The 13451-nt window shown below is 36.2% G+C and overlaps 1 protein-coding gene across 2 annotated transcripts; it reads left to right on the top strand.

The window, feature by feature from the left end:
- Positions 1-1411: 1411 nt before the first annotated feature.
- Positions 1412-13448, top strand: LOC110455288 (galactoside 2-alpha-L-fucosyltransferase 2-like). Of its 2 annotated transcripts, none has more exons than XM_021505324.1 (4): positions 1412-1490; positions 5577-5796; positions 8985-9034; positions 10169-13448. In XM_021505324.1, the coding sequence occupies exons 3-4, from the start codon at positions 9004-9006 to the stop codon at positions 11218-11220; spliced, it is 1083 nt and encodes a 360-aa protein (XP_021360999.1). In that variant the 5' UTR covers positions 1412-1490; positions 5577-5796; positions 8985-9003; the 3' UTR covers positions 11221-13448. The 2 variants fall into 2 exon arrangements, with proteins under 2 accessions (XP_021360999.1, XP_021360998.1); XM_021505323.1 differs by having other exon boundaries at positions 1458-1535.
- Positions 13449-13451: the final 3 nt, after the last annotated feature.

Here is a 13451-nt window from a genome sequence, read left to right as displayed (position 1 = left end):
GGATTGGTTATATAGCTATTTATCGGAAGAGAACTTATTATGTATGCAAGTCCCATGGGTATTCATATACCCGAGGATTTTTTACTTTACATGAAACACTTAACGATCAATATTTGACACGTATCGGGTTTCGCATTTTCCTTTATGCGTCGTCTGTGTGTTTGCTAATTTAAGGTTTAAACTTAAAATTCAAAGGACGGAAACAGACAACCAAATAACCTAGAATGTATATGTAGCTGAGTTTGTTTAATGAATACTACGACATTAACACTGAATCGACCGTTAATAATAAGTGATATATGAATTTCCCTTTTACATATTTTTTATACGACCGTCAAATTTGACGGTAGTATTATGGTATGGCGTTGTCCGTCCGTCCGTCCGGCGTAAACTTTGTTTGTCCGGCAATCTCCTCCTACATTTTTCGACTGATCTATTTGAAACTTGGGATAAATTATAATCATGATACGACGTTGTGTCTCCCTTAAAAGAATTTTGATTCGACAATTTTTCCAAAAGTAATTGCCCGTTTTTAATTTCAGTATTTGATTTTTGTCCGGCAATCTCCTCCTACATTTTTTGATTCGACGAATTTTGCAAAATTTATTGCCTTTTGTTTATTTCAGTATTTGATTTTTTGTCTGAAGATTCTCTCCCACATTTTTTATAGCATATCAGCTAACCTCTCTTAGAATGATGCAGATCTTATTTCAATGTGAGAAAGTATATAACACTATCCATATCTATCTTGTATACTGTTCACAATCCTCTGGGAATTATTCCGAACAGGTGCAACTGTACATGCGTGGCAGCAGGTGAAGTGCGTATAGGTGTGTGCACAGTCAGGTTTGTGTGCGGTGTGTGTATTTACAGTGCGATTAAAATTTTGAAGTGTCTTATACATGTACTCGCGATTCATTCAACCGGGCCTTGAACAGGTCCAAGGGGGTCGTCTGAATGATGTGTAATGGCACCATGTTCCACGCTGTGATGGTCCTGGGGAAAAACGAGTACATGTTTGTGTTGGTCCTAGTGTGTGGTCTTTGGAATCCCTGGCTGTTGTGAGTGCTTGTTCTTCCTTGTTGTGGTATTAAGTACAAGTCTGGTGGAATAGCTAATATGTGGTTGACGATTTTGTACATGAAGATGATCCTGGCTGTTTCCCTACGATTTTCTAGTGTTTTCCAGTTAAGATTGTTCAAAAGTTCTGTTACAGTGCCTGGTGTTTTAGTGTAGTTTCCAGTGACATAGCGCGCGCCTTGGCGTTGAACCATCTCCAGCTTATCTTTGTCCTTGGTGGTATACGGATCCCAAACTGTGGAGCAGTACTCGACTTTTGGTCTTACTAGTGTCTTGTACGCTGTTTCCTTGATGTTCTTTGGGGCGCTTCGAAGATTCCTCCTGAGGAAGCCGAGAGTCCTGTTGGCGTTGGATGTTATTGCGCTGATGTGGGGTGACCATGAAAGATTGGATGAGATTTCCACGCCCAGGTATTTGGCTGATGACACTTCCTGTAGTAGTTGACCGTGCAGTAGGTAGGTATGTTCTAATTTCCGTTTGTTCTTGGTGACCTTTAGCACATTACACTTGTCGATGTTAAAAGACATTTTCCAAAGTTCTTCCCATTCCTGTAGACAGTTAATATCGTCCTGCAGGCGAGTGCAGTCTGCATCTGATTTTACAGGTCTATACAGAATGCAGTCGTCGGCAAACAAACGAACCTGGGATATGATGTCGTTCGGCAGGTCGTTGATAATAAGGAGGAACAATAGCGGTCCCAAGCAAGTTCCCTGGGGGACACCCCAGTCAACTGCTGCTGTGTCTGATGTTTCTCCATCCACCACTACCCGTTGTTCTCTGTCCGAAAGAAAAGCACTGATCCATGTTTTAACACATTTCCTCTGATGCCGTAATAGTCCAATTTGTTAGCAAGCCTATGGCATTCGACGGGCGTATTTTGTTCCGCCCCGCGGTACTCTTGTTTTATTTCACTTGAAAAGACTTTGCTGCCCTATAATGTGTTTTAATTGAAATTTTTATACCCTTGGCAGTGTATTGATGAAGAAAATTAGTCATATGACACAGTCAAAATACCCAACAGGTGGTAATGACAGAGAACGACCCCAGAGAAAGTAGAACACAATACAGTGAGTCGATACCTACTTCATCACGATCGCCCTTTTCGGAGAATATCGGGGCTAATGTAGTAATCCCGGTGTCGGCACCCCACTTCACTGAGGTTAACGTTTTTGGGCAGCTTTTTTTCTAGACAGTTTTGGATCATCACACTCAATACACTGTTGTCTATTATAAGGTTTAGACATTTACATGGAGTGTGAGTAAAGTGCTAAACCATATTTTCATGTGTTAGAGGATAAAACTGGTTAATTGGACTTGGTTAAAGGTTTTGGGCAAGTTTGAGGTTAAAGTTTTTGGGCATTTGTTTTTGTGAAGTGTTGGATCACCACCATCAATAGGCTGTTGTCTATTATAAGGTTGAATGTTTTAAAAGGAGTCTAAGCAATGTAGTCCCTGCAGGTAGGGCGTACGAATTGTACCTGCTGCCCCCAATGGATGATCATAAGAGGCGACTACATTTTGGATCTTATCTTTTCTCTTCTTTCTAAACAACTTTCCCTTGACAATGCCTCACCTTTGGCCTTTAGTTGAACGTTCGCCCCTGTGAGGAAGGCTTCGGGATCTGTCCCCTGGCCAAGACATACCAGAGTCTGTACAAATGGTAGTTTCTACTGTTTAGCGCTCAGCAATTTAGGAGTGGGACGACTGGTTCGCCCGTTGTCAGTATAATGTGACCGGGTGGAGCGTCCTGCTGGGTCTCTACGGCAGTATGTTTCAGTGAGGTAGCACTTTAAAGTCGGCATCAGTTCTGCGCTATTACAAGGAGACAAACACGAACATATCGCAGCCTCCCAAAACACACACGCATACACTACACGCATGCATATTGCACACATGGGAAGCAGTCCTTAAATGACCATAGGCGAGCTATGCTGTTCTCCAACAGCTGTTACGTTACTTGGCACATTGTTACTCCCCTATCTTTATGTGATGTTCTCATTTTGAAATTATTTTTCATGACTTAAATGTGAAAATTTGGTGATTTTGTTTAGTAAATATGATTGTATAATATGCGAAAATCATGTAATATTTAGTAAACGTTATATTCCAGTAAGTCACGCTCCTGTCAATCCATGTATATATACATACATTTTAGTACTAACAATATCTATGAACAGTTGAACATAGTTTTATTAAATTTAATACAAAAAAATCAAAATACAACATGTATATACTTCTGTTAATGACTTGTCGGTATCAGTATTTAGAATGATCAGCACAAACTGCATGGGATGTATTTCCTTATATAGGGTTTTTCAAATATAAACCAAAATGGCTGTTTGATGGCTGTTATTGTTTCTATGGTAACGTTATGTGTACATATTCTATCTTTAATGTAGTAAAAGTAAATATTGATAAAGGGAGGACGAAATTTAAATGATGTAAATAAAAAGTAGGAAGAATATTAGCTCAATCGAAGTTGTTTTCAGACTTCGTAGAAACACATTGATGTTTTCGATATGGTCGGAATATTGTCCATAAATATCCGCATTCATGTTATAGAGGCCAGACATATCCCGCTATTTTGATAGGAAAACAAGCAAGAGAATACCAAAATTTAGGTTAATTTCAAGTAATGGCACGTCCTCACATCGAAAAACTTTAGATTTTAGATCCCCGGCCGCGGGTTTGTTATAAACATGTTTTACTGTAGACCACAACTTAAACATGTTTTACTGTAGACCACAACTTAAGGATGTACACCTCTGAGAAGTCAAAAATTTCCTGTATTAAACTTTTTTTCTTATATGGATTTTTGGAAAAAGGAGTAAATGGCATAGTAGAAAATGCAAAAAAAACACACCATATGTCCGTGTGCTCGTTTTTGTGCTATGATCGGTCAAAGATACCTATTTACCACAACATGTGATTTTAGGTGATTTTTTGGGTTTTGACCATTTGCAGAACAAATTCATACAATTTCTTCCAAGTATGTTATCAGATATGTATAAATGTTTGTAGAATTGTTGAAAATATTATTTTCTTTTAAAATATGGAAGTAAAATTTCTTAATTTTATTGTTTTAACTCAAAAAGCCGATTTTAGTTACCCCTACCCCCTATTTTTTAATGAAAAAATACTCATTTTTTATCGTTTTTTTACAGATTAAACGCTTGATATAAAAAAGTTCTGGTATTTAACTTTTTTTAATATTTAATGAATTAAATGAAAACGTGCTTCTCTTTCTAAAACATCTACAAAAATGGGGGGTCAGTGTGCTTCTTTTTTTGTCCCATTATCATTTGTGTTATTTTTTACTTTTTTCGGGGTCAAAAATCAAGAGTGCTTGAGTTACACTAAATACGTAAACAAAATATCAATAATGTATAATTTTCCAGTTTGTTGCATATTATTTTTATCATATTGAACATTATAAAGTTGTACAGCAAAAATGAACCTGCTACAATTAAAAATGGCGACACAGTGACAATTTAAGTGATCAATCTAGTGCCAAAAAAGGTGAAATTTTGGCCCTTTTTGAAGCACAAGAAATACACATTAATACACATTTTCAAAATGGCCGCCAAATTGGTAATTTTTTAAATTCTTGTAAAAAAAGTTCTACAAACAACAGGCATCTAGATTTTTTGACATATTTTTCAGATGCGTGTTTGCTAATAAACTTGATCATAAGTTGTTAAATATTACAAAAACCCATTACACCAGATCAAAACGAGACTTGAACGTGATTGAAACCTCAGAAGAATACATCCTTAAACATGTTTTAGTGTAGAGAACTAGTATCTTAGATCCCATGTGGATTGTTATAAACATCTTTTACTGTGACTAAGGTCCGCCGGGGTGTATTTTAAGATTTTTTATTGTTGAAAACTATACAGGCGTCTTACTACGCACGAAACACTCTACGAGAATTTGACACGCAATGGGTTTCGCATTTTCCTTTATGCACCGTCAATGTGTTTGTCAATTCAAGTTTAAATTACAAATTCCAACAACGAAAATAGACAACCTGATGATCTTAAACGTTTGTGTAGGTATTTGATTTCATTTAAATGAATTCTACGGCATTTACATCGACCGTGGGAATTTAGGTCTAGTCTTAGTAATGTCACGTCCCCACATCGAAAACTCAGGTAGCGACAGCAAAAAACACAAGGCCCACTAAAACGCCTTTACAGGTGTACTGTCGAGTATACCTTGTCTGGGTATATCGACAAGTATAACCAGGTTATTGACATACTAATAAAACCACTCAAGTCAAACATAATACATTTTGTAATGTATAAATTGGAAGATTTATTTAAATATGTTTAAAACGCATTCCATCGTCTGTAAACCTATAACCTTTAACAGACCTCTCCGAAACCACAAAGAACTATATCGCAAAATAAGGGTCTTTGTTTTACCGTTACGGGTATCCGCTAAACCACAATGGCAAGGAGGAATTATTAACAGGCAGACATTCACTATTGCAGCATTTCTTATATTGGACCCCCACTTGATAACAAAACAGGCCAGTGCGCTGTGTACGGTAGTTTTTTGATTGGACACGATTGAAAAATTGTTTAAGCCAAGTAAACAGTCGGGTATTCTCAGTGTGGACGGGGACAGTATACCACGCACTCTCGATTCCCTGTATACATGACAAGGAAGTACTGGAAGGAAGGAGTGGAAACATGCTAACTAAATAACGCGGTGAGTGTGAGGGGTTTATGCTTCTTCCGCATCTGGCACAACGACCCAGCTCTTAAAGTTTGTCAATTGATATTTTTGAAGTTTGTGACCATGTTAATAATGCCGTTAATTACCGTTATAATATTGTTACATGTATAATGAACTTTGCTGTCATCTTCTCCCTGAGAATCAAAATTACCTCCCACCTCCCCTCCCAGTAGATCGTTTTTATTGAGAAGGATATTTTAAGTGAAAGACATGATATATAAATGTATGATGACACTAAAGGAAGAGGTATTACATTTTGAGTGGGGATAAGCTCGAGGGAGACATAGTCAGTGTAAAACGAGGGAGACATAGTCAGTGTAAAACGAGGAAGACAGTCAGTGGGAGGCGAAGGATACATATATATATATCTTGTCAGTGGAAAGATGATGGAGACACGGATATTGAGACAGAGAATGCATTATCAATGGGAAAAGAAGGATATATTGTCGATGAAACACAGGACACAATGTCAGTGGGAATCGAGGGAGACATTGTCATTGGGAGACGAGCGATACATTGTCAGGTGGTGACGAGCGAGATATTGTCAGTTGGAGAAGAGGGAGATATTTTCAGTGGGAGACGAGGGAGACACTGTCATTGGGAGACGATGGAGACATTATCAGTGGAAGACGAGGGAGATATTGTCAGTGGGAGACGAGGGAGATATTGTCATTAGGGAAACGAGGGAGACATTGTCAGTGGGAGACGAGGGATATATTGTCAGTGGGAAACGAGGGAGATATTGTCAGATGGAGATGAGGGAGATATTATCAGTGGGAGTCGAGGGAGATATTATCAGTGGGAGTCGAGGGAGATATTGTCAGTGGGAGACGAGGGAGATATTGTCAGATGGAGATGAGGGAGATATTGTCAGTGGGAGACGAGGGAGATATTGTCATTGGGCGACGAGGGAGACATTGCCATTTGAAAACGAGGGAGACATTGTCATTGGGAGACTAGGGAGACAATGTCATTGGGTGACGAGCGAGATATTGTCAGTGGGAGACGAGGGGACTGGTCGCTAACGTCAATAACAATTTATGTACACTTGTTGAATAATAACGAAGTATATATTTCATTCATTAAAGGGGCATCACGGTGAAGTAACTTTATTTTTTGTCTTTTTTTCAAATACTACATAAACATATCAAGTGAGACTCCTTATGGAAATAACGATCGCATTTGGCTGAAACAGATTCATAAAAATGATTAAATCTAAGAAAATCATCGGTATTTCTACCTGTCTGACCAACGTTTTGTTCAGGGATTTCCCTCTACTAGCGCATACGCATAGCACACCATTTCTTTGTAAACAAAATGACTGGCCGTGTGAAGTAAGCGAAAGAAAAGTGTTGTACCGTGTCAGCTACGAAACGAAAAGTTGCCAAATGGTCAAAAGATAGCGCAAGGAGTACGTTACGGAATCATTATTGCAGGTGGGCAGTATTCAAAGGAGAAAATAACTGCCGTAGCAGTTAGTACGGTGCATGTATTCTTCCGGATAGCCGGTTAAGCTGAAATGGAATCGACAGAAATGCTAGCGCTGTTTATGTTATGAATAAATATCTAAAACTATTAAGCTCGCTAGTATCTTTGTCTGAGTTTGAACACAGATGAACTTAGTTTAATATGTTAATGGGCATGTATTGGAGAGAGTTTACTTTGTGTTTCTATAATTATACAGTGGTTTATGCGAAAGGAAGGGATAAGTGACTGGTTAGTTTGATTTTTCCATGAGGCCCTCCAAGGGATAACTGTTGTGATGGCCCACGGCGTATTTTCTGGGTCACCGAGATACGTGTTATCGAAGTCCGTGGATTTACATAATTTATAATATTACCGGGTTCAATAAAATGGTATGATTTAATTATATTGCTGAATTAAACGATTATTTTTGTTTTTACATGCAAGATTTAAATTAGTACTAATATGAATACCCGGCCTCCTCTGCCCCGGCAACATATAAAAAAAATCAGAAAGGTTTGTCCCTTGGTGTAGGGAAGGTGTTTAGACACGTACCATCTGTACCGGCCACATTCCGGTACTAAATTCAATATATATTTAAATATATCTACTTTATGTTTATGCCTATTATCATTGTTGACATTTAATTGTAAATGTATGACGGGAGAAGGCTGTGATAAATTGTAAAAACTTGTGCCCCATCCCTTGTTTAATTTTATTGGCAACAAATTTATGTTTAAAGCTAAATAAATTTAAATTCTGAATATTGGCAAGTGTGCAATTAACTTCTAATGATGAATAATTACTGTTCAATAAGTTTGAATACGGACTTAGAAATCATATAACTTGGTTTCATAGTGCGGTAAGAAGTTGCAGTTGTCTAACGGCCCCTCTCTGGGGGCCCCTTTGGAAACCGTTTCATCTCGCTCGCACCACTTGTGTTTACTGCCTAGTCAGGTGACGTTATCGGCGCTATTTTTAGCAGGGTTTCCCGAACAATTTAAGTGGACATTTGGAACGGACATGAATATGGGGATAGTGAGGTAACATAAGTGGAAGTGCATACAATACATACATTCATTAAAAAAAACGCCTTTTCACGTGATGTGCCTTTAAAGACATATCATATTATCTATTGACGCGTGTTATAAATTGACGGCTTGGCTTGTACACGACAAATATATGACAAAACACCATATCTGAAAGGATTTTAATTTCAAATCATTAACTGTCCAATTATGACAGGCCTTGGAATTTGGAACAATTAAACTAAAACATGTCGATAAGAGGTTTGTAATTTAACTGTAGTAACCAAGTGATAAGGACAAAACAAGACATGCACAATCAAAACTATTGATAATAAAACATAAAAATCCACCTAATAAGTTTGACCTATAGATGTTAGGTACCGAGTACGGTTTACACTCTGTCACAGAAACCAACCCTGAAGGTTTTATTTTTAAATTATGGTATAGCATTTGTTATCTTTCTCACTACTACAATACTGAAAAAAGTGATAAGACACTTGGGCAAAGTTAGAGTATAAAGAGTATACTATTACATTTGTGACTCCGGTGAAATATGTGTCCTTGTCCTTTTCGAAAGAGGTGTTCCGAAAATATCACATGTTGCCACCCTTTTTACAGAATTCAACTGTTAAAAGATTTGAATGTGTAAAATCTTTCCTTTTTTTAAAGATCAAACAAACAAAAGGATATGATTAGACTACTGAAAAGGCACAGAACATGTAAGTACTAAAATGTTTATTCAATAAAAAATATGGCCTTCGACCTGGTTCCTCTTATTGACAAAACTCCTCATGAACAAGCACTTCTAAAGATTTGTAAATCAATACTTGGAGTCAGCGGATCAGCTTTTAATATATCATCACCATCTGAACTTGTTTTTTACCCAATACACTGCTTTGTTAATACACAAGCCCTAGTAAACTTACCAAGGATCACGCATACCATTATAAATCCGTATGAAAAATATGACTAAATTGATAAAAAAAATGAAGATAACTGTTACACCTTGTTTACATAGATTTAAAGTTGAATAGAAAGACCATAATATAAACCACAGTATCTCCAACAGTAAGGGATAAACATTGAAACAAGTAAAACCTAAAATTAATTCTATGGTTCATCACAATTAAATAAACCCACTATTTAAAATGAAAGCATTCAATTAGTAGACCAACAATTATTTTATGTACATTTATTTGATGTGATACTACTTTGTCTTTTAACTAACCAATTTTACTAACAGAGGACCCTGTGGAAGATTAGCTTTGCTAAACAGGTTTTGTATCCTCAATAAATAAAGTTTATTATTATTATTATTATTATTATTATGATTAAAACAAGATGTGAATGGTAAAATTAATCTGTACTGCAATATGGAAAATAATTATATAGAAGAAACTTATTAATTGACATTATGTTAAACTCTGACGATCTCGGTCTTATGGGGGATACTTTATCATACAGTCATATGAACTGAGGGAGGTAGGCTTGCTTCATATTTATACACCAGATATTAGATAGCTAGGATAGTACATCTGGTACATAATGAGACAGTACTGTCTTCAACTTACCTTATTAGCACAAAGGTGCAAATAATGTATGATTATATTATATTGTAGCTTAATAATGTCAATTTACATAACGGATTTTAGTAAAATAGAAAACCCAATTATCAGTATTCATGTGATGCGATACAATAATTTTGTTTTTATATCAGTTAGTTTTGAATCGCCTGCAATTACTGTACTGTACCACAACATATATTTTTGATTTTTTGTTTGTTTGTTTTATCAATGCTATTCTAAGAATTTGTGTGATGTAATGTACAAAAAGTATACTGTATTTCTTTTTAGGTGTCATTTGTTGTTTCATCATCGTCAGCACTGTGTTGTGTTTTGGAGGTTGGAGCTTCATTCCCTCAACACTAAGGGGCACCATTACTAGAAATATTAGTTGGAATGTGAGAATTTTCTCATTTAGAAATTGGAAACGTCGTGTGCACCTAACACCAAAGTACGACGGCGCCGTTATGCCAGCTCAGAAGCCTCCTTTGAATATTGTTCTACCAACGGCGAGCACGTATAACTTATGTGTGATTTTACACGGAGGTCTAGGGAACCAAATGTTTCAGTTTGCTAGTTTGTATGGATTAGCTGCTAAAAAAGGTATGTCTGTCACGATTGACAGAAAGAATGATTTGACAAAAGTATTCAAACTTAGTGTTGACATGAAGGATCAGTATAAAACAATTTGTGAAAAATTACCTGCTAGAGATGAAAAATTGGATTGTGGTTATGACGAGGGTTTGGATGCTTTTCAACCAAATATCAGTTACAGGGTTAAAGATTATTTGCAATCATGGACATATTTTTACAATTCTTCGAAGGCAATCCGGAAACAGTTCGTGTTTCACGACACCATTATTGAAAAAAGAAACAATATAATTAATTCAATTTTGAAAAAACATAACTTTAAGTCCCGCTCAGACGTAACATTAATAGGTGTTCACGCGAGGAGGGGCGACTTTATAAATAACACTTTCGGCTATTTGGTTGCTAGTGAAAGTTACTTTAGAAAAACTATGAATTACTTTAGATTAAGACGATTTAAAAACACAATATTTATCATTTGTTCAAATGACATGAACTGGACCAAGAAACACGTGATTAATGAAGTCCGTTCGGAGTTCATTGTTGGCCATTCGGAAGGTGTAGATATGGCGCTTCTTGGCTCATGTAATCACATGATCACATCAGTGGGTACATTTAGCTGGTGGTCGGCGTGGCTTACCGGTGGTGAGGTCACATTCTACCAATGGCCAGCCAGGGACGGCTCTGCACTTCGGGAACAATTCAGTGAAGATTATACAGACTTCTTTTATCCCGGATGGGTTGGGTTCTCTTAGTCACCTATTGTTATTATTTGCACACTGACAGGGACCTGAGAGTTCATTCGTATTAGTTACAACCATATTTGGACCCACGCTAATGTGTTTAGAGTCATTTTACACAACTTCAGGGTTTAGATCAATTTTATGTAAACAAAATGCCACCCCAAATATGAATAATATCATTGGGTCGGATTCCTATTTTTACCGAAAATTGATATAAACACATAAAATGTGTACATGTAAACACCTTAGCTTCAGTTAAACAATATACACAATCTCAGGTCCCTGTGATCATTTACATCATCGAGATCATGTAAAGATTTCTTAGAAAATTGAATTGATGGTGCCCGAGTTCACCGTAATATAAAGAAAATAATTTGCAATATTTTGTGTGGTTATGATGTTAAGAATATTAATACTTTCACTGCAATTTATGATACCAGTCTTAATATGTTCAGGTCATTAAGTCTTCTGGAGAAGGATTAAATGCTTTATTCACTTTGGTCAGAAGCGTTCTTACAATAAAGGGGAATTTATTACGTAAAAGAGAAGCTGGTGATCTCCACAAAGCAGAGAGGCTGAGCTCACAATGGTTAGTTGTAATTCTTTTTTTTCTACATAAAAAGAGGCAACCTTTGACCAAAGTTTCCCCTGAAGGACGTTTGGTGAACTGACATCATGTCAAGATATGACATTTTAGTTTTGTGACTTTTTTTAAGTTGCCGTTTAGTAATGTTGTGTATATTGTTTTAAATTTACTTACTGACTATGCTTTTTAATTTCAAGCTGTCCAAATAAAGTTAAAATAAAGTTGAAGAAGTGTAGGGAACGTTTGCTATTCCGGATCACTAGTTTCACTTCATGTGAGTAAATTTAAAATAAAATTGTGTTTTCATTTATCTACACTGCATTTGTGGAAATACTAAAATTTAGTTTCTTCCATGAAGTTTGAATTGACACTGCTGATACTAGGGTTTTATTCCGGGGATCTTTCGTTTTGATCTAGTTTTTGTCGTCTATTATTTACCTAACGTAATATCAGAAGAACAGCAAAGGGGCAAGTAGAGGGAGGCTTCGTAAACCAGGGGATTGATAAACCTTTGCTATGGTATTGTATGAGCACCAAGGCCAAATGGATATTGACAAGTTCAAAACCTGCAATTTAATTCTGGTATATTTATTCGACATTACTGATATCTGCTTATACTTTGTACCATTGGTAATTTAATTTTGAATAGAGCTTAATTGAATTTGATTAAGATTAATAAATATATAGCTCCTACATATTACGAATGTGTTAAATAATTTTCTCTCTGCATGTGATATTCTAAATCATTGAACCTGTCTAGCGACATTTTGTATAGAGGAGCACATTGAGTTGTGCAACCAGTGTTTAAATATATTTATTCAAGATTGAATAGGGTGGGCAGGCTATGTTTAATTTGATAATGTACACATGACATAATGAACTTGTATGTATTAAACATGTATGTATTGATCGCTTTAAGAGAGGAATACCTGACATCAAAACCAATTATGACAACCCTGTAGGTAAAGTTATAATATCTTATGGCAGAAGTGGTGTTTAGCTAACCACTCACGGAAACATTCGTGGACTTCATTACATCTCAAAGGATGGTTAATGTTTGAGTTCCTTAATTTTTTAGATGTGTAATTTGGAAACTAAAAAAGTAAATGATATTATTTTCGATAGTGATTGGTTTCGATGATAATTTAAATGATAAAATGTAAACAAATACGAAAATAGAAAAATAACTCTTCATGAACAGTATTCGAAGCCCAAGATTCTCGTTTATTTCCAATGATTTTTTTTCATATTTCAAAGTAAACCTGCAAACACAACGTGCAAGCCTTATTCAATATGCAAATACCCTTACTGAATATGGATAATTTGTGATGATGGTATTGTCCAAATGCGTCTCCTTGACATTTTTGTCGACTAAACAGGGTTTTAGCTGCTTTCAATTTCCTCCTTCTCGTGTTCTTTTTGATAACATTTTATCAACTGAATCGTAGAATTGGTTATAAAAGGATTACAGAAAATAGCCAGAAGTGCGTGGAATGTAACAGTGATCTCCCCTTATTCATTTTAAAATGTTATATTACAACATTCAGCCGTAGCACAATAGTTTAGTATACAGACTGTAAACCTTTTGATCTCTTAATATCTTTATTCAACGCTTTAAAACATCTTTGAAATTAGTGTTACATGTTGTTTCCACATA

The sequence above is a fragment of the Mizuhopecten yessoensis genome, unplaced genomic scaffold (assembly GCF_002113885.1).
Source record: "Mizuhopecten yessoensis strain PY_sf001 unplaced genomic scaffold, ASM211388v2 scaffold8195, whole genome shotgun sequence".
Classification (NCBI taxonomy): domain Eukaryota; kingdom Metazoa; phylum Mollusca; class Bivalvia; order Pectinida; family Pectinidae; genus Mizuhopecten; species Mizuhopecten yessoensis.
Note: the sequence above shows the minus strand (reverse complement) of the source record. Positions and strands in the feature narration are given on the sequence as shown.